Source organism: Pteropus medius, unplaced genomic scaffold, assembly GCF_902729225.1.
Source record: "Pteropus medius unplaced genomic scaffold, Ma_sr-lr_union100, whole genome shotgun sequence".
In the NCBI taxonomy this organism is placed as follows: Eukaryota; Metazoa; Chordata; class Mammalia; order Chiroptera; family Pteropodidae; genus Pteropus; species Pteropus medius.
Genome location: NW_024351729.1, coordinates 20616205 through 20639505, shown reverse-complemented (window position 1 = coordinate 20639505; position 23301 = coordinate 20616205). Strand labels below are relative to the sequence as shown.

General features: G+C 37.1%; 1 protein-coding gene across 1 annotated transcript in view; it reads right to left on the bottom strand.

The window, feature by feature from the left end:
- The window catches only part of XRCC5 (X-ray repair cross complementing 5), a 77049-nt gene that overhangs the window by 15796 nt on the left and 37952 nt on the right, over window positions 1–23301 (bottom strand). Inside the window, 2 exon segments of the mRNA XM_039844722.1 lie at window positions 20447–20516; window positions 21988–22081. Of these exon segments, the coding sequence (XP_039700656.1) occupies window positions 20447–20516; window positions 21988–22081 (164 nt within the window).

Below are 23301 nucleotides of genomic sequence, written 5' to 3'. Positions count from 1 at the left end.
ACACACGCACACAGTTATCATCTTACAGACAAAAATATTCAAGAGGCTAAAATAAAGCAAATGCAAAAGGCAACAATCCACTTGCAATAACATGGGAAAGAAGGATTCAAAGAAAAGGAAGTAGGAATGTCGATAGCCAGTTTCTATTTAAGAATTAAGTCCTTTTGTATCTGTGGGCCTATCTGGATTTGGTTTCCTTATTTACATGTTATACTGTTCTAGCCTTTCCTCCAGAAGGCTCAGGAACACAGATAAACATATCCATACTTCCAACAAATCCAATGAATACAAAGACCCAGATTTTGCCCTTCTAGGAATAATCAGTTACATGGTTTGTGCATCTGGCCCATGATTCTGAATTCTGTCCCTCTACCTAGACTATTTTGTGGTTCAATGATTGTAATGAACGATCTAACACTAGCGAATACCGGTGATGGATGATGCTTTTAATAATATACTGAGTATCAAAATGGGGTGTGGACAAGAGACTTCCCTTCCCAAGTTTGGTGGCACTTCTTATTTTCCTGCCACTTTTAATAAAAGTAAAATGCAGAAGTGCCTGACAAAAATAATATCCTTTGGCTGGAGTATGCTTTGACTACCCCCCATGCCCCACACAAAGGAAATGTTGAGCATCGGAGTGCTTTTCTCTGCTTCTACATCGATCACAGGGCTAAGGAACGGCCTGTCAGTCTTCATACTCAGTAAGTCACAGCCCCAATGCTCAGTAAGTTACCAAAATGCTTCTCAGAATTAGTCAAAGGCTCAATAATACTCATTAGTAGCTAATATCTAAAAAGGGCATTGGAAGGGCCATTCATCTTAGGACACTAAGTCAGGCAAGGGCCATCATTTACCTCAAGGAGTCTTCAAAATCAAAATGTCTGTTCTGGAATTTGAGGTTTTAAATATGGGCATTATGTATTAACCCAGCATCTTACATGAATACAGATTGTTGATATGCAAAATTAGTCTCAAAACAATAGTACTTTAGAGTTATATTAAAATATCACCCAGATTCAGAAATGTTATATAAGAGAAAAATGGCAATTTTCTTGTTTAATCTGAAATGTATGTTCTCCCTGTCTAGATAAAACACTCAGCACCATCCAAAGTCCCACAAAACCAATCACCTCCCTTCTTGCTACATAGTCACAAGTGCCAAAACACCTGTGCTTGCTGGCTTCTGACTTTATACTAACTTACCACCTCTGTTCTCTGTAAAGATATTTCTAAGAAACTGAAAGAAAGTCATTCATTGTGGGTTTCTCCCCTCCATCAGTCCGAGCCACAAAAGCAGTAGGTTCACTGATCTGTCACACACCATGTGTAAAGGACTGGAAAGCCATCTCAAGTGGTTTTGCTGAAGCCAGACATCCTTCAGGATGTTTCCCAATTTAATTCTTCTCACTATCGCAATGCTTCATGTGAATTCTGCTTACTGAAGAGGTGCACATTTTGCAGTTATCAGCAGTTAAATCATTTTTAGATGTTAAGAACAGATTTATATAGCCAATGACAATGGCATCTTTATAAAACAAAATGAAAAACTGACAATAAAAATCAAGCACTTAAATAAGTATATGGTCAGGTCAGTCATTAAGGGAATAAAAATAAATGATATTTAACAGCAAATAAAACTCTAATAGTCCAGTCTGCCACTAATTAAATCTACGTGTAAATTATAATCACTGTTTTAAGCCAGAAACTTAAGAGAAACATTTGCCTGATAAGAAAATGAGTGTGTTTTAATATAGGCAACTAAAACAGAAACGGATCACAAAGAGGCATCCTTATGTCACCTTATTAAAGGATATAAATTGGCCACTGTGGGTAGAGGCTCTGTGTATCAGTCAGGGCCCAACCAGAACAGAAATCACTGAATATTTAATGCAGGCAACTGTTACACAGGTGATGAAAGACTGTAATGCCAACTGAGAATGGTCCTGCAACCAAGAGATTATGAACAGCAAGAAGCCCTTAGCATCCCTTGACAGTGTATGGAAAAGGAAGAGAAGGGAAGGGAAGAGAGAGAAGAGAGAAAAGAATAAAGAAGGAAGAAAGAGGGGGTGTCCGTAGAGTTCACAGTCCTGGTCCAAGGGAGCTGAAACCATGGAAGACTGGAGATGCTGCCCAACACATTAAAGAAGAAAGAGAAATACCCTGGCTTCGCCTTCCCTCCTTACTATCTACCAATGTCTCATCAGGTCTCCTATTGGCTGAACCCAGTAGGAAGCCTGTAGACTTGGAAGCCTGGGAAATGCACTTGGAGGAGCCAGCTCTGCCCCACTCCGCCCCAGATCGGCACCCAGGGAAAGGGTGAGGAGTGGATCTAGGGGCCACCAGCGCAGTGTATTATTGTAAACCCACTGGATAGTTCCAGGAGACAGTAATAATATAATAAATAATAAGGGAAGATAAAATGTACAGATTTATTTTCTTTCTTTCCAGTGAGGTAGGATACAATAAAATTCAACTGAAAGTTATTGAAAGGTTTGTAAGCATATTTAAAGCTTTTCCCATTTACTTTTTTTAAAGCTGTACTTCTACAAAAAAGAGTTAAGTAAAAAACATGATTTTCACTTCCATTTGAAACATCTTTAGAGCTACATACATTTTCTTTTCTTTCAGGTTTAATATGGTGAAACACAGCAAACAGCTGCCAAACAGTATGCAGACTGTGATGATAAACCAGAGGAACTGGAAGTGACTGGACCCTTCTCATGGTGCTCATGTCCTTTCAGAAGTCAAATGTACTTCTGAAAATATAAGTGCCAAAAGAAAGTATCCTAAATATTTTTCCTCTAAATGACAAAAGATATGCTGATTAATTTCTTAAATATCCTTTCTGTTTCTACTTCCAAAAGAGTTCAGATCTAAGATCCCAGGAATAATTTGCCCTGAATGTTTGTGCTCCTTAATCTAGCATTCCTGTTTTTTAGTTTTGCAGTCTTTAATGAAACAGTCTCACTGGAGAAAAAGAAATCACTGGGTGGCCAACAAAAGAAATTGAAAGCTAAGGAAAAAGTATAAGTTTTAAGAACCTGAAAGACATTCAAATGTTACCTTATATTTAAGAAGCTGGTCTGTGAAGCAAACACAGTTCTGCCCTGCTCTTTGCCTCGTCCCTGTCCTTCATCCTTTTAGAAACTGTTACACTAGACTCAGCCTCAGACTTCCTCACCTAAGAGGCAGAAGTTGCCTGCCTCCCTTTTAAGAACATAAAAAGTCAGTGGACATCACATAGAGGAGAATGCCACAGACATAATATTATGCATGACCGGAGGCACAGGAAAATGAACTAAGGTATATAAAGTGCTGACCACCTAAACTGTACAAAGTCATGGTGGTTTTAGTATCATTATTATTTTTCTTACCAATAACTAAAAAAGTCAATTAAAACCTCACCATTTAAACTCCATAAGTTCAATAACAGTCCATTTCTTCATGCTTAACGATTTTCTCATTAAATGCAGTAATTTCTTACAAATTGCACTAATAAAAGCAAGTCCTGCTGGGTGTTTTCTCCCCTTTTTAAATGCAGCCTTTTCATTGATGTGTTAAATTAAAACCCCAGGCATAAGGAGCAGAGTAAATGCAAAGTCTTTATTGTCAGAATCCATTCCTGCAGACTATGAGATCTTTGTTTTATTTTTGTTTGTATTTGTGCTGTGAGTCCTACTTTGTAGCCACAGGGAGAATGATACTGAAGGTCTCTTGGTCTTAGCTCACTCTTGAAAAAAGGTGATAGTGCAAGCAATTGAGAAACTAAAAAAATGGCACCCAGTTAGCCCACTGGTTGTAAGCTTACTTTTTGTAAGAGAATATTATGACAAGTCTTTTCCATTCTGGGTGAATAATGTTTCTCATCTTAAATAACCTGAGTGTAAGACCAGAAAATCTGTTCCTGAGTCAGCTGAAAAATTTGGTTTCCTGGTCAGTGGGGTGGTTCCATGGCATTCTAAGGTCTTTAAATCTTTTATTAAAAACATTCCATTTAACCATAATGACTCACCGAACATGTCCCATAAAACCTGAAGGCTATCAATTAATATTTACAGGGCATATAGTGGTTAACTAAAGACCAAAGAACATCCACTCTAGTTCAGTGTAACTAATTTCCCCAATTCCAGAAAGGAACGCACTTAAAAGTACAAAACTGGGACATGATGCTTAACATAAGAAGGAAACTAAAGGAAGACCTCATCAAACAAGAAAGTGATTTCTTTGGCTTATTTATGTAACATATATGTCATATGCTTGGAAGTATGTGTTGGGTGTGGAGGTAGAGAGGGCAGAGAAAGAGGGTCTCCACAATTTTCTAAGGTCCTAGAATTCTGAAACTTGGTGAAGCTCACTAAAATACAAGTGACAGAGAAGACTTCGGAACCTTACCATGTAGACTCGATCCTCTTCCGATGGGCAGTAGGAAGGAAGCAGAACACAAGACAACATAGTGTTTGGTACTGTAGCAATTTTATGGTATCTCTCTAGCATCAATACCTGGGTGAATGTCATCAAACGAATGCAGGAAGTAAGCAGAGGGAACCAAGGAGCCATAGTAACAGCGCAGCCAAGAAAAAACACACTGGAACAGGAGACCAATCTGGCAGTGAGTGGGATCCAATTACAAGTTGGTAATTGAATGGAAGTAGAATTCATGTATTAGTAGGAGATACACTGTGTGATGAGTCAGACACCTCAGCAAGGAGAGAAGCAGGCTTACAAGTTGAATGCGCTTTTGTGGATGATGGAGTAGCGGGAGACGGCATCGATGTTTTACGATGCCACAAAAATTGGACTCATTCTTCCAAGGAAATATCAAGTACCAGAAATTTTAAAACAACCATATTCTATGTGGTAAGTCTTTCTAAAAATTGAGAAATAATGATGCCCTGTGTTTAGATGGTACCTTTCTTTAAGGACCCCTTAGTTCCTTCTTTTTTCTTTTCATTTTTTTCCCTACTTTTTTCTGATTTTGTGAATAAAGTTGTGTAATATTATAAAACTTAAATATAGACATATTTATAGACACTTTGATAGGGCTAATATTTATGAATTACTCTAAAGAACCTGAGAATTAATTTTGCCATAATTCAAAAATTTCAAATTGTTATTATTCCCAAGCACTGCTTTGTTAAAATCAACAATGAAAACAAACGAAAAATTACTTTAGCTGGAAGTATGCAGAGAATATAAAAACAGATGGAGGTATTTGTGCCACTGATGGTAGACTAGCAGCAGCATTTTTGATAATGAATCATACTACAATAAAACTACTACTGGGCATTGGTATCCCAAGATATATTAGCTCTTAAATCACAAGCATCTCTTTAGAATGGGATTTGGGAGTGAGAAAAAAGAATAGACGTTCTGGTGGAAGGAATATCATGAGCAAACAGAGGCAGGAAAGCCAATGTCACAAAGGTATTAGAAGGAATACAATTGGTTTTGAGTACAGAGATTACAAAGGGGACCTCTAGAGGATGGGTCTGGAATGGCAGGTAGGACCAGATCGTAGAAAGCCTGGAATGGGGCACTAATTTTAAAGATATGAAGAATAATTAAGATGGGCTGACCCATAATCAAATCTGCGCTATAAGGAGCTAAATCTGCACCAACATATAGTGAGTTGAATGAGAATAACTCTGAGGATAATTAATATAGAGTGCTATAACTGTCTAATGGTAAAGTAATGAAAGCCTGAATTGGCATAGTGGTAGTTAGGATGGAACTGAAGAGACAGATCTAGAAAATGATTAGAAATTATAAGAGAATTAGAAATGAGTACAAAGTGGTCAGAAATGCTTATCGACAGTAAACTCAAGAGGCAAACAATAGTAACAAAAATCTCTTATTCTGGGGAAAGTCCTATTAGCACCCACAGCACCAGGAAACCCCATTACTTACGTTGTTGCCTCACTTGAGATGTCTTTCTTTAGGCCCTCGCCTCTCCAGTCTTTTATCGCTCAGGTTATGCCAATCTCCTCCATGAATTCTTCTTCGAACTGGTCACCCACCTGCATCTGTACCCATACTCTGCTTTCCATCTTATTGCCTTGGATGAACTAATTCATTTTAGTTACCCCCTCCACCTGTGCCCTAGACCCCAAACCTCTTCTCACGCAAGGATTTCATCCAGCCTCAGATCTCTACAGTGCATGTCTATGCTGACTTCTCTCAGATTTATATTTATAAACCCAAATCTTTTTCCTGAAGTTCAGATGGGTATAACCAACTTTGTATCTTTTCCTTCTGAGTAAATAACAATTCCTTCCAGTTGCTTAGGCCAAAAAGCTTTGGAGTCATCCTGTTTCTTTCTCTCATACTCTACATTCAAAACATCAGCAAAACATGTCAATTCTACTTTCAAAACATATCAAGAATCTGACCTCTTCTTACTACCTCCAATACTACCTATCTCACTTGGATTACTAGTAGCCTTCTAATTTATCTGCCTATGTCAATCATTATCCATTCCCAACATGGCAGCCAGAGCACCTTTTAAAACATAAATCAATCACATGATCCTCTACTTAGAACTCTTCAGTGGTTTCCCATTTTGCTCAGAGTAAAAGCAAAAGGTCTAGGTGGCCTTACATGGTATGTGCCTCAGCAGCCTCTCTGATCTCATCTTCTACTTCTTTCCTCCAGGCAAACCGATGCCCCCTGAAGCTCCTAGACAAAGCCAAACCTACTCCTGCTTCTGAGGAACAGGCTGCTCCCTCTGTCTGCAAAGGTCTCCCCAGAAGTATCCACCAGTCTCTCCTCTACTTTCCTCAATTCTGTTTATATGACACCCTAAAAGTGAGCCTTCCTTGATCCTCTACATAAAATCACGAACCCATCTCACCCCAGGTTTCACTATCCCATCGTCCTATTTTATCTTCTTCTGTAGTGCTAGTATGAGTTGAATGGTGTTCTCTCAAAATTCATGCCTTTTCCATAACCTCAGAATGCGATCTTACTTGGGAAGAATCCTTGTAGATGTAATCCAATTAAGATGAGGTCATAAGGATGAGCCCCAATTCACTATGACTGGTGTCTTTATAAGAAGATGTAAATTTGGATACAGACACACAGAGAGAATTCCATGTAAAGATGGAGGCAGAGACTGGAGTGATGAATGTATAAGCCAAGGAACACTAAGCTGTCATCAAAAGCTAAGAGAGGGGCATGGAAGACATTCTCCCTCAGAGTCCTCAGATGGAACCAACTCTTCTGACACCTTGATTTTGGATTTCTAACCTCCAGAATTGTGAGAAAATCAACTTCTGCTATTTTAAGTCAGCCAGTTTGCGGTACTTTGTGACAGCAGCCATAGGAAACTAACACAAGTGCTTATCACCATTTGACATATATATTTTTGTTTACTGTCTGTGTCTTGCCACAATGATTAGCACATAGTAAGACACTAGGCATCTGCTGAATGGTTTACTCCTATTAAAATCTACAGAATGAAGATGTCATTTTGTGTTCCTTCAATTTAGACTCACACACTATACATTCAGTATTAGTCATCACTAATGAAATGGACAGTCTAGAACTCTATGACTGCCCTTTATCTCAATTTTACAGAGATGAAAATGGTTAAAATAAAGCTCTATGGATATACATAGACAAAAAGTAACAGGCTATGTAAGAGATGTGCGCAGGTGTGTGTGGATGAGATATCATTTTCCAACACTGTCGTGAATATATGCATGCAGGCATCTTTGTTTTTGCTTATCAAGTATGACTTAGCCTCATTCCATTTTGTTATAAGCTTCTTTTTCTCGGATCAAACTGCTTGATCCCACTGGGAATGGGTGGGATTTCCCCAAATGTACTACCTATGGCTATAACCCCAATTTACCATACCCTAAAACAATGAACCATCTTAACTACAATATAGAGGATTAGTAGGAATTAACAGGGTTATTCCTATGAAGAGAGAGTGAGAAAAGAAGGTAGAGAACGTGGGTATGAGGAAAGTTTGGAAGAGAGGAAGACGATGAAAATAGAGACTTCTTTTTAACTTTATGTACAACTATATTACTATTTGATTTTGTCCAATGAGTACTTATTTTTTAATGAAGAGAAGTCACAGGAACAATTAAATTATCTCGAGACACATAAGAAGCTATCACATAAGTAGACAATAAACAACTGTTTCTATTTCTAGTGAGTCCTAAAGGAAGAGACATTTTTCATGGCTTGGCAGTTACTGATGATGAAGCTCAAAATAATTCTAATTCATTGATCCTCTTTTTTGTTTTCTTCTTTCTGAAGCACTTAGTTCTTTCTGTTTACTACTCATATACTTAAAGGGTGGTATGAAAAAGGACCTTAGAAATTATTTATTTTCATCCTCTGTTCTCAGGAAAGTCTATCAAGTTAAACCAGATTTGCTGCAGGCAAATTTTATCTTTGGTTTGTAGATTCAACCCTCCGTATAACTGTATATTAAAAATTCCAAGATATAAGTCTTGCTGGCTGTATCTAATGAGTAATTAGAAACGGGGACAATTATGGGATAATGCAACCTTGGTTATTCCATGTAACTGCTTCTCAGTGTATTCAACAAATAATGAATCAAACAAAATAAACCTTGAGAAATGGCACCAAAGAAGAAACAAATGAAAGGAATAATGAACCTACAAATTTTCCAAATCTATAAAATGACCTAAAACTTGATATACTAAAATACCTATTGTCACTAAAATGTAAACTGGTTTTCTTTCATTATTCAGAACTAATCATCTTTGTGCTCTAACAAGTTCCTGAAATCTATACTATTTTCCCTGTACTAATGTAAATGAACTCCTGCCATGAAGCAGAGGATTCTGAAGCACAAATATAATCTTACGATACATGAATTTAAGTTTTTTTTTTTTTAATTCCCATACCTGAAGACCTTTATTTAAAGTACATTTTATTACCTGAACTGACAATGTTTTCTTTATTGGTACTATGAGAAATTCACTTGGGTCTCTATATTTTAATTAGCTAGGTGGGGCAAAAATTATAAAAAGTCTAACTAGCCCATAAGGTCTCAAGATGAGTAACTTTCAATATTCAAAATATCATGGAGAAAACTAGACAGAAAAATCGAAGACACAGATTTGAACAAATCATCATCCTAAATGACTGACATTTACAGAATCCTCGACCAAACAACAGCAGAATACACGTTCTTCTAAAGGGCATATGGAACATCTGTCAGAATAGACTTTATGCTAAGTCATAAAACAAGTCTCCATAAATTTAAAAAGGTTGAAGCCATTCACAATATGTTCTCCAATCACAAGAGTAAAATTAAAAATCAATAGCAAAGAAATTTGGAAAATCACCAATATTTGAAAATTAAACAACATACTTCTAAATAATCCTAGGGTTGAAGAAGTAATCACATAAGAAATCACAAAGTATTTTTACTGAACTTGAAAAGGAAAACATAACATCACAATTTATGGTGGTGAGCTAAAGAACTGGCTAGAGGAAAATGTACAGCTTTAAATGATTATATTAGAAAAGAAATGAGGTTTCAAATATAATCTTAAGAAACTAGTAAAAAACAAAAAAAAGACCAAATTAAATTAAAGCATGTAAAAGAAAGGGAATAATAAAGACTGGAGCAGAAATTTATGAAATTAAAAAATTTTTTTTTAAAGATAATGGCGAAAAATCAACAAAACTAAAAGTTAAGATCTTTTATAAAAGATAAAGAAAATCCATTGTGAAAATTAATAAAGGAAATTTCAACTAAAATTGTAGTCGAGAGGCCTGTAGAGGCAGCTCTCACACCCTACCTCTCCATATTAATTACAGACTCCAAAAGGGAGACTACCTTGTCTCTCAAACAGGAAGTGCAGCTACTTTATTACTCCGGCAGGTTTTCCTTTTGCCCAGTAACAAGCCTGGCCAACAGAAACACCTTAGCTCAGCCAATGAAAAGCTGTTATCACTTGAACTTACTTCCTCCAATGAACTTTCATTTTTCTCTTGCTGATGACTTCTCTGACCTACTCTCCTTTCTATAAAAGTCTTCTATCTTGTATAACTCCTAAGAGTATCTCTCTGCTTGCTAGCTGACATGCTGCCTGATTCACGAATCAGTTAATAAAGCCAATTAGATCTTCAAATTCACTCAGTTAAATTTTTTTAACACCATATATAAAACTTTACTTAGAACGACCAATAAAAAGATAAGATATGAATTAGCAAAATCGGAAATAAAAGAGGAGAATTTTGACCAACAGAACTTAAAAATATTTTAAGGGAAAAACAATATGAAAATTATGCCAATGAATTAGATAACTTAGAGGAAATGCACAAATTCTTATAAAGACATAAATTATTGCAACTGACTCAACCATAAATGGAAAGACTAAATCGATAATAAGTAAATATTGTAAATAAGTAAACTGAATTAGTATTTAAAAGTTTCCTACAAAAAACTCTGGCCCAGAAGGCTTTGCTGGAAAATTCTATCAAATATTTAAAGAAGATATAATACTAATCTCGAAAAGGATGAGAGATACTTCCTAACTCACTCTATGAGACCTGTATATTCCTGATATCAAAGCCAAAGACACCACAAGAAAACTACCATCCCTCATGAACATGCACACAAAACTCCTAACAGAATATTAGCAAAATGAATTCAGGACATACAAAAAGGATTATATATCATGATTGACTGAAATTTATCTCTGCAGGCAAAGCTGGTTTAATTGAAAACCAATGAATATAATACAGTACATTAACAGAAGAATCAAACCCACATGATCATCTCAACAGAAAATCCATGTGACAAAACTCAACATCCATTCATAATAAAAACTCTCAACCAACTAGAAACGGAAGGTTTCTTTGAGCTGATAAAAGAATCTGAGAAAAACTTAGAACTAATATCATAATAATGGTGAAAGACTAATAAAAGCTTTTGCCCTAAGATTAGAAGCTAGGATATTGACTCTCATCACTTGTATTCAACATTGTACTGGATGTTCCAGCTAGTACAATCAAAAAAAAGAAATTAAAGGCATATACATTAGGAAGGAAAGTGTAAAACTGCCTTTATTTGCAGATAACATAATCCTGTACGTAGAAAATCCTAAGGAGTATATAAAAACAATTAGAACTAATAAACAAATTTAACCAGGTTGCAGGATAGAAGATCAGTATTCAGAAGTCAATACTTCTATATACTAGAAACAAAAAATCCAAAAAATAACTTTAAAAAATTCCATTCATGACAGCATTAAAGAGAATAAAAACTAGGCAAAAAAATTAACCAAAGAAGTGTAGGACTTGTAACTAAAAACTATAAAACACTATGAAGAGAAAGTAAATAAAATCTAAATAAATAAAAAATATTCCATGTTCATAGATTAGAAAATTCAATATTGTTAAGATGAAAATTTGCCCTTAATTATTTTATATACTCAATGCAATCCCTATTAAAATTCCAGTGGCTTTTTTTTGGTGTATAAATTAAAGAGCTGATCCTAAACTTTGTACAGAAATGCAAAGGATCTAGATTAGCCAAACAATTTTAGAAAAGAACAAAACTGAAAAACATACTACAGTATTTTAAAACTTACTATAAAGCTAAAGTAATCAAAACAATATATTAGTGAAGGACAGACATAGGACAATGAAATAGAACTGAAGAGTATAGAAATAAACTCTTACATTTATAGTCAACTAATTTTCAACAAGGTGCCAAGGCAATTTTATGGGAAAGGGACAGTCTTTTCAATAAATGGTGTTAGGACAATTTGTTACCCCTATGATAAACAATAAATCTAGGTATGTACCTCATACCCATTTACAAAAATCAACTAAAACTGGATTATAGATCTAAAATGTCCAGATCATAGGAGAAAATCTTTGTGACTTGGGCTAGGCAAAGATTTCTTATATACGACAACAAAATGATAGTCCATAAAAGAAAAAAATAAAAAAAAAAGGTAATCAAAATTAAGAAATTTACACATCAAAAGACACCATTAAAAAGACAAACAACAGACTATAAAAAATATTTGCAAATCATATATCTCATAAAGGACTTGTATCTAGAATTTATACAGAACTCTCTACATCTCAATAAGACAATCCCAATTTAAAAATGGTCAAAAAAAGGGCAACTGATTTGAATAGACATTTCACCAAAGATCTATGAATAGCTAATAAGTACATGAAAAATGGTCAGGTCAGCATCATTAGTCTTTAAGGAGCTGCAAATTAGAACCACAATAATATACCAATACATTGGCATTAGAAGAGCTATAACTGAAAAGACTGACAACATCACAAATGTTATCAAGGATGTGAAGAAAGTGGAACCCTCATCCACTGCTGGTGGAGATGTAAAATGGTAAGGTGCTTCTGAAAAAGTGGCTATTCCTTAAAAAGTTAAACATAAACTTTCCATATGGCCAGCAAATCCATTCTTACTCAAGAAAAATAAAAACATAAATGATTTGTATACAAATGTTCATAGAAGCATTATTTGTAATAGCTAAAAACTGGAAACAATCCAAATATTCATCAATTGATGAATGAATCAATAAAATGAGATATAGCCATAAAATTGAATATTATTTGGCAATAAAAAGAAATCAATTATTGATACATGCTACAACATGGACAAACTTCAAAAACACTAACTAAATGAAAAAGCCAGATGCAAAAGACTGAATATTGAGTGATTCCATTTATGTGAAATTTCCAGAAAAGGCAAATCTATAGAAACAGAAAGTGGTTGCTTGGGGGGTGGGGGTGGGAAAAAAAGAAGTGACTACAAATGGTCACAGGGAACTTTTGGGAGTGAGAGAAAAGTTCTTTAACTGAATTGTTGTGATGATTGTAGAACTTTATAAATTTACAAAAAGATCCCTGAATTGCACTTAGGATGAACACATTTTATAGTAGAAAATTATACTTCAATGAACTATAAAAAGGTGGCAATAAATAGGTACAATTTAGCCAAGAGATTTACCACAGACAAAGGGGAGACACTAGATGTTTCTACTTCAGAATAACTGCTAAAACTCATATAGCAAATCTTGTCCTCAATGTCCTAAAGAAACACTATTTAATTCCAAGGGCAGAGGAATTATCAAAGGGTAGTTCTCATCTGGAATATGGCTCCTGACTCTAATGGCCTACAGTGACTGAGTGTTAGGGTTGCATCGCATTATCACTGAAAGACATAAAGAGATAAGCTACATATTTCAGCAGTTTAATCTGACAAAGGAAATGAAAATGGGCCTGTTATTAGTTAGCTCAGGCTGCCATAACAAAATACCATGGACTAGGTGGTTTCAACAACAGAAATTTTTTTTCTCACAGTTCTGGAGGCTAGGGCCAGCATGGTCAGGTTTTGGTGAGGGCCCTCCTCCTGGCTTGAATCACCTTACTGTATTCTCAGATGGCAGAGAGACAAAAGAGAGAGAGAGAAAGAAGAGAGAGTGCAAACTGGTATCTCTTCTTATCAGAGCACTAATCCCATTAGGAAGGCTCCACTCTCATGATCTCATCTAAACTGAATGCCCTCCTAAAGACTCCATCTCCAAATATCATCAGAGTACAGGGCCTTATCATATGAGTTTGGGGGAGTGGGGGCACTATGCAAGTCCACAGCAGGGTCTTTGATCCTAACTATTAAGATTTTTCTCCAACTGCCCATAAGGAACCGTGAAAAATAAAAATAAAATAATATAGTTAACTTTTCTTTTTCTCCTATGTCCAAAGACACCTATCTTGATAAAATTCTCAAGCCCTGCTAAAACTGTGCTTTATATCTGAACCAAACTCCCTTCCCTTTTCTGACCAAAGAAAGAACCATGCCATTTTTTAGAGTTTTATGTAGACATAGATAACAGACAGTACTAACCGTATCAAATTATACTTGCCACTTCTTTTTGTGTCAGCATATTTTTTGCCTTGGGCTTGCAATTTGAACGGGGAGCACCAAAACACTTTTATTGCATTTTACTGTTTCTAGACTCCTCTTAACACATTTCAGCTGATTAGTGACTATTTTAACAAAAGCCAAACATCCTTTCCTAACCATCTTAATTGGTTAAGAGCTTCTGTTGTTTGCCATGAGCCCGTCACTTTAAGTCATTGATTAAAGCACTTTGCACATCAGCACAATATGAAATTGGTTTCTTTTTTTCAACCAGCTGGGCTAAAAAAGCAATCTTGAAGACAGCCCAATTCCAAGAGAACCAAGTGCAATGCCCTGGATGACAACGATCTACTACACAAGGAAGAACTGTAGAATTTTGGAGGCAGAGAGAAGGAACCATGAATAAAAGAAATTGCCATGACTAAGTACTTCCTTCAGCTGCTCTCTGCCTCACAAATCACTCTCATTAGCACTTAATGCAAGGGTGAACTCCAGCAGCAAGCTGGATGACATACCCTTTCTCTGAAGCACCCACTATTAATTTCACATTTGCCATCAGAGCCAATTGTGAGCACTTGCCTTGTTGCACAGCAGGCACGGGTCATCAGTGCAAGCAAGCAGGTCACTGTGTTAAATGCAGGCGTGAACAGATTCTGTGCTTTTCTAGTTGTTCAGACACAGAGAAAGCATTGACATGAGTTCCATATTTTCAGCCAAAGGAGAAAATATCCTTTCCACGTTTCACATAAAAAAAGAAAAAATATTCGGCAGGTTTGAGGCAAGCAACTTTACCACCTGGGATGAGAAAACAAACCACTGAGAGAAAATAGGAAGGCTTTCGTATGTCACATTACAGACTTCCTCTAAAGCTCTTAAGAGAAATCTTAGCACTGAGAACATCACTACAGCAAACAGGCTTTTATTTTTATGCTACCAGTTGGCTCTGTTAGTCAGACTATATTTTACAAGAGCCATACCCTGTAATTAGAGATATTCTGATCCACAGATTGACAGATTCTTGAAAGAATTTTAGCAGCTGAGTAAGAATGGATAGAAGCATTTTAGCAAGAATTTCTGAAAACTGAAAACATTTTTAAAGTGATTATGTGTGTATGATGGTCTTTGGTTTCTGTCATGTGTTATTTTTTCTGTCTTCATTTCGATGACTTCGTTTTAATTGGTTGCTAAATTTTATTATATTAAAATGTAAACTATGGGGCAGTGCTGTGCCATCTGATGAAATATATTGTAGGCAACCAAAGAAAAGGCAGAAGTCAAAGAGGCCAAGAACCGGCTCTATGGAATTTGATTCACTGTTTTCCACACCTTTGCAATAATTTGTGGAAAGTCATTTTAACTACTCCGGGTCTCAGTCCACCCACATGAAACGATGTGACAAGACACTAAGGTCACTGAAACATAATTACCATGTCAAATAATAGCACACCCTTTTAGCAGGTACCCTTTACAATTTCAAATAAACTGATTGAGGTTGCTTGTCATTGATAAATGAGACATAAAATAAGCCTGGACTATCAAGTTTTGTCTGGGGTTTAACAGGAATAATAAGGAATCCAGTGAAGAACAAGTTAGATGTTTAATAACAAATATAAAGTACAGACTAAATCTCTAGAATCTGTAATCATGTATTTTCTCTCTTATGACTAGACATATCACTGCTATTTTAGGAAAGGACTAAGAAATTATGTTAAACTGTTAAAAAACAAAACAAAATTTTTATAAAGATGTTTAAAATTTTAGTTACTGTCTGTATTTAGTACCCTTCAAGATGTTCAAAGTATTTGACAGAACTTTTTTAAAATTTACTATCTCTGTGCAAAATAATACATAAAGGTCATATTTTTTATCTTTTTATCCTTATCTAAAAAGAGCTATGATAGGTTACATAATACCCAATATTATGTAAACCAGGGCCTATAAAAAGAAGAAAACACACGGGAAACTTCTCTGAGATCCCAAGTCTTGAGAAATCATAGTTCAGGGCTTGATTTATAGCAGAAAATCCTTTAATGTATGTAAGTAAACTTTTGTGCAAATAGGAGAGTACTACACCACACAAAAAATAGAAATGAAAAAAACTGTCTTTTTGGCTTTGATGAATAATATAATTCTATTAATAATTAAACCACATTATACCTAATGTTGGAAGGTCTTGCAAAAGTGAGTTTTAAGAAATACCCTTTAAAATTGAAGGATGTTGTTTGATGAATAAGATGGAGAACAAAGGCAAAAAGATTCGAAGGTGAGATGTGACCCAAACACAGGGAGAGGAAGGAGATGTGAGAAAAATATAACACCCAGTAGCTGCAGAATAAAGTGATCATCATCTAGTCAAATCGGTATATGCATTTCACTGCTCACTGTACATAAATCTCATGTTATATCAGGTCCCAAATAGGAATCCCTACAATTTCTATTTAGGAAGCCTTCTCTTGACAGGTTTGTTTTTTCAAACCAATCAAGCTCCTGTGAATTCAATTTGATGGAATGGAGTTCCGCCACCCTGCCACTAATCAGAAGCCTAATGCAGAACCTACAGTCTCAGAGGCAAAAACAGGGACCGTGGAAGACAGAATCATCTCATATTATAAAAAGTTACATTCCATCCTTTTATTTGTCTCCATGTATACATCTTTTCTGGTTCTTAAGGTCCTCAGAGAATCTATGTTTGACACACTGGGTACATTTAAGCTACCTTACATAATATCTCACACTCAGTGGGAATCTATAAATTCAGACATATCTTAATCACATAGGAACCATTTGGAGAATTAAAGCTTTTCCTTCTCCAATTTGCTGTCCAGTTTTGGACCACTTTAGCACTCCTCCTAAGTAAAAGTAGGGAAGGGACAAAGAATTTGAAATTTATGGTTTTGCTTAGAAGCCCTGCTGAACCACTGGAGAAGGAGGGTGCTCACGTAAGTAAGTAACCTCGATCCAAGGAGTCTCTGAGAACTCTGTGGACCTATGTTCCTCCAATAACCTAAAACTACACACAACAGACAGAGACGATGGCGATGATGTGCTTACGAATACTGTGAAGCAAACAACTCCACTCAGACAACTGAGAGCTTATTACATACACAGCGTGCTCAGGAATTTTTCTATTATAAAACTGTAGTGACAGGATGGTGGGGTGCGTAGGAAAGGAGAAAGAAAGGGACCAGAAAAAGAAGGGCAGTTGAGAATCAAAGACAGCTTACGGAAGCATCGGCAGCCAGAAAGAACACGTTCCTAGGGTTCAGTGTAATCTCCTCTATGCCAATGAGCTTATGACAAGAAATATTTCTTATACCAAAAAGCAGAAGATAAGAAAATGTGTAGCTGCCTACTGTGGACTACTGATGTCAAGGTGATAGGATCACAATACTCTCAGTATGACTATGCTATTATTAGGCCAGACAGAATGGAATTACAACCCTATTTTAGTTTATAGCAATAGGCAAAAGGGCCAATTTCTATCTAAGGTGAAGACAATCTACCAACTATTATTGATCATACTTTTGGCAACTGAATTTAAAAATATATATATAATGGAGAAAAGAGAAGGGCTTCTCCCTCCCTTGCCCTAGGCAGAGAGATCTCCCAGAGGGATAAAGATCGATACCAAGTAAAAAAAAAAAAAAAAAAAAAATATATATATATATATATATATATCTCAATACCAGGGAGGCAGTTTAAAGACTGGAGGAGTACTTTGGGCTGTCAGAGAAAGTAAGCCTTGGCTCACAAAGGGCCTTAGTTAAAGAGATGCCTAAGCAGAACAACAAAGGTAGGAAAAGTAATGAGGAAACAAAGTTTCTGAAGCTTAAAGAGAAAGGAAGTCAAGTCAGGACCACAAAATAGAATTAGGTGCTAATAAGTGGGCAGTCCCATTTTCCCACGGCTCTACAGAAAGCTTGCTTTTATGAGAGCTCTGACTAACCAAGTCCTAGACAGAGGAAGAGGGACATTCACCACCACAACATTACCAATGCACCAGGACTCAGTCACATTCAACATAAAAGGAAAGTCTACTCAACAGGAGTCCTAGCTACAGGTATAAGGTTTAAAATTCATGACCTTCTACTGCCCTTGTTATATATACAAGACTGCTTCATATCCCCAATTCTATGGCCTATGGGAAATATGTTTTCCTAAGATGTGAACAAATTCTCAGGCATTCACTCTCATGATCCCTTCAGAGTCTGGCCTCCTGTGCTCTGTTACTTTTCCTGCTCTGCCTGAAGTAATTCAAGACCCACAACTCTGCCTCTTTACCTTCTTCCCCAAAGAACTCAAACCAAGGAACAGTTTTACTGACACTGAATATCTGCAGTCATGATTTGGGAACACTGCACTCCCTTCTGTGGGTCCCAGGCCTGGCTGGTCCCAGGTCTGGCTGTGATCCAGGCTCACGGCAAGGAATAGGACCCTGGATTTAGAATGTTACATTAGTGTAGTAGGGTGCCTGCGCGTAAAATATGTACCATGCATGTGTGGCTGAATGCCACTATTGTACTCTGATATGTGTGGAGACCATGTGGTCCCCTGAGGAGCAGAAGGGGAGCACAAGAAAGGGAGCAGCAGAAAATTAGAGCAGATGCGCGCTCCCCACAATAAAGTTGGTGTCTGCTGTTTCATCCTCATGTCGGCCCCTTGTGCATTCTTCCAACTGGGCATCTCACCACCAAAACCTTCCCTTCTCCATCAGCTCGGTGCTGACACCCTCTTACCTGTTACACCTTTTCTCCTCAGCAACTCTTCTCCTAAGCTCCAGTTTTTCTACTTTAATGATACTAGTAGCTTCTCACTCCTCTGAACTCGAGATCTGGTCAACAACCAAGACTGGGGACAGAGACTCTGTTTCTACCCTAAGCACTTATCAAAGTATTTTCCCAATTAAAATAATTCTCTTTTTCAGGAAATTCTGATACTAGCTGTCAAAGCTTTAACATTTTTTTCCGCTTGTTCATGTAACTCTGCAGGATTGCTATGTTGGGTAATTGAGACAAAGAGTATAAAGAGCTAGCACAATGACCTGAACCCCTAGAAACTAAATAACTAGCAGCTACCTTTATAATGGTGATGATGCTGGACTCAGTCCCTGAAGAGACCATGCCTACATCAACCAGGGAGACCAGTCGAAGTAACTGACGACCTATAATAAAAAGCTAAGAAGGTCATAATCCTTCTTTAAAAACACAGTATCATCAAAGACCACAGAGTTCACTGACTGGTCACAGTAGTGTTTCCAACCTTATCCAAACACAGAGTCACAATTTGCAGCCAAACAGACAACAGCACAGGTACAATTCTGTGAAAAACCTTCAATAATTTCCGAAGTACTATTTTCATCCTTTTGGAAAGCTGTCTTTTAAAGTCTAAATTTCTTTCTTCTATTTAGATATAGCTCTGTTTTGTGTTAAAGCTCAAAAGCTTTCCTTCTAAATGGCAATTGTTAACAGGGCAAAAAAAAAAAACACTGCTTTTCTGATGTCAAAACACAAAACATACATACATACCCCACCTGAAAGAATGCACATCACTATGATGAAAGAGCTGGTGTCCCTCAGGAAAGTCTCATACACATGGCTTCGGTGTTCTTGCTGACAGGATTTGGCCTGATTATAGGCTCTCTCTGAGGCTTAGGTGGTTAAGACTGCCTTTGGTAAACAGCATAGCAGGTCCAGGCATTTTTCCGGGATTCGCAGACTTTAAATAGTAAGGTACCCTAGACTTATGCTAGGTACTGTAGATGATTAAACTAAAAAGGTATAGCGTCCTAGGCAATGAGGAGTCATTTCTCTCCTTAAAATGCCAAGAAGTTGGAAGAGAAAGTTCTGTGCACACATTAACACAAACAGTCATAGAGAACGCAGCTCAGACAGGCCTGACCCTGGGCAGCAATAATAAATACTGCAGTATACACAAATCTGCAGGATTACAAGTGCCAATTGTCATTCTTTAAAGGGTAAATGAGCAGGAATCTGAACACAACGAAGTATATGAATGTCAGTCCAAGACCCTCTATCCACCTCTGGAAGCTGTTTTAATACTAGCCCAAGCCTAAATGGAATTCTGTTATAGTTGATAAGAAAAATGTGATGACGTAGTTATTTTCAGAAGGATCAAATCTAGGGGCAGCAGCAAGGTCTTTCTGGGATGACTGTAAAGGGGCTCAAACCCATGAGACTAGAACAAGAATTATGTGTCTCAGAAAACAAAGATATGACATAAAAATGTTTTACTCCAAGCTCAACTTCAATGAGCGGAACTAAAAGCTCCAAGGTTCTGGCCCAGTTTTCTTAACAGGGAGACCTACAAATTATGTCTCCTTTGGGCAGACCTGTGCTGAGTCTATCATGTGCTCATAATGTTGTCTCAGTGAGCTCACGAATAAGAGACAACAGAAAGATCCACCAAAAAAACTGCTATAGATAGCATTATAACAGAAGGCTATACTTCTTAATCTAGACTTTAAATCCATTAATCTGATTACATATCTTCCCTTAAATGCAGAGTCAATGGCATATCACTCACCTTCCTCAAAGGTGGCATTCTTCTGCCTCACTAGAACACGGAAGTTTTCAGCAGGATTCACACTTCCAACCTAGAATGCACCCACAGACAATAAATCTGCAGATCACTTCTCTTTTTGGCTACACCCCAGGCAAGACAAGATGGCTCAGTGTAGTAAGTATGCTCTTGAAAAATAAAACCAAAGACAAAATGAAGACCTTTCATTTTCAGGGTCCTGTTAAAAGCTAGCAGATTCTTGTGGCCAAAGCTGCTGTCTGTACTTTCACTTACCTAGCTGACTTCTTTCCAGAGGGGTCAGAAATATTACCATCAAGCTGCCAGCCAGCCCAGCTTGAAGGCTTTATGTGGCAGACGGCTTATGCATCCTGATACCTAACCAATTAGGAAGGGGAGGATTCTGCACTGTGAGGTCAGCTCAGAATATATTTGTTCCACTAACATGACATGAGAAATAACAGTCTGATGCTTGGTTCATTAAACTGCCCTTTTTATGGGGACTGCTGCTGACCCTCTGGCATTAAAGCTTTGGTAGAATATGCACACATGTCCAAACTGAACATGTTCCCGTCCCCAAAGTAAAAGCAGATCATGTATCAAGATTTACTGCCATGCTAGGAGGGAAAGTTGCAAAGATGAAAATCTTTGACACACTATATGGCACTTTTTGATCATATTTATGTCTTTAATCTTCCAATCCCAACCTTAATAGTCCTAAGTATCATTCAGCTCACAGGGGAGAGACAATGGGGTTCTGTTACGGCTGGTAAACTTTGGCACAAAATATACGAAAGTTTCCAGTTTGCTCTGGTATAGCAGTCAGAAAAGCTCTCAGAGCAAATAAGGTCATAATTTTTTTCCTTCACCATAAAACGCTGAAATAAAACCTAAATCATTTTTTCACAGTTTTTCTGAGAGCATTTCTTTTTGAGGCAGGAAAAAGGCATGCCCTAGTGCTCTTTTTCCTAGTGTATTTGGCTAGTAAGGGACAATTTTTAAGATCCACTGAATTCAAAATAATGCCACTTACAATAAGGCAATATGTTCAAGTTCCAAAAACCTTCCAACAAACTAAAGATCTCGAGTGTCAAAGACTGCTTGGTTTCGGGAAATCCTGACTTATGAAACCTGTTCTGAAGCTGTATATTAGAAAAAAAAATAGAAGAGCTGTACTCTTAAATTTTATGTACTTGGGACCTTACGACTCATATCATCAACTCCAATTATCTTGTCATTTTGACTAAACAGAAAGCTATGGTTGACAGGAAGTCAACCAGAAAAACCCCTACAAAAAGGGCTACCAGTGAGACGCCCCATGTTCCATTTATTATAAAGTACTCTATGTGCTATGTACCATAAAGATAATTCTATAGGTAATTCAATGGCAATAATTACAGGAAGAAAAGATGAGTGGGATGAGTCTGGTTTGTATATTGGCAAAGACCAGAGAAAGCGATATGTTAAAGGACTAACAAAACAGTTGCAATCTCCCCAAGTCCCCTCCTTCCCGAAGCGGGAGAATACACTGAGAAAGTTCTGCTTACCTTGGTGACACCGCTGTCAGCCAAGTTGGAGATGCTGAAGTGGGCTTCCCCTTCCTCAGTCTTGAATTTTTTAGAGGTGGGTCCCTCTTCATGGCTAAAAAAGAAATAAATGTTTTTTTCTCCTTAAAACAGAAGAAACAGTACAAAACTCACAACTACTGATGTGAAAAGTATAAATTTATTCTTCAAGTGTCAAAAACAAACCGACACACTTAGTCCTTCTTTACAAAGAGACGGCCTCCTTGCCTAGCCTCAGAGCTCCTGACGACCCAATAGAAGCAGCCCTGATTTTGTTTCACAGCAGTACAGAAATCATAATTAGCGGTTGCATCACAAAGCCCTCTCAAAAGATGAAACTGCAAGCACAGGTAATGGAAACCGAACATGTCAGTAAGAAACCCATTTACTCTTCAGATGCTACCTGCTAGTTTCTGTCTCAGAATTGATAACTATTAGCTTTCCAAGTACACAGAAGACCTTTGCGTCTAGTAACCCATCTTCTCCACCATGTATGTGAGAGCTTTATAAACCTCCACCTACAGCTGTCAAAACTTAAGAAACAATCCTTAATTAAATATGCAAGAGCTTGCTCTTAGGGAAATCTCAGACTATAAAACCATTTTCAAAAAAAAAAAAAAACCCTTTTAATTTGTTCTCCTATAAACCTGATTCTGTTTGGGGCAACATGCTAACAAGCCCAATAGCATCTGTGTGGTAAGGAAAGAGGACTCCACGGAAGTGCCTCAAGTAACATTCTGGCTTTAACAGCCTGCCTTAAAGTCAAGAGGAGGTCAAGTTAACTGCAAAGGAGAAGGAAATCAAATCCAAAGACTGCCCATAATCTCCCTTAAGCTGCTGAATACAGAGAATGAAGATTTTTCTCCCAGAGAAATAATCAAATCTGGGGCAAAAACAGCTGTCAAGAAATGGCTGAATGAGAAGAGAAATTAGTTACTAAGATCTAGTATTTTTAAATGTGATGTTTCAGTTCAAAGGCCCAACCCTCAGGCAGTGAGGCATTAGGAAGAGTTATCTTAAAAATAAAGCCAAGAAAAATAAGGCATAAACTGGCTTATTCAGTGATATTTCAATAACGAGTCTCCTCTTACAGCTAGATACGAGGACAGAAGTAATCATTAGAGCCTCACAAAAACATGAATTAAACGTTTATTACTTGTCATCTTTCCCATTTACCACTTGCCTCTTTCCCTTTGAGAAGCAAAGCAGGAGACAGAAGGATGGGGACCAGGAAACATTAAGAGATGAGTCATCCTGAGCTCTTTCCTTCAAATAGAATAAGAAATGCACAAAGCC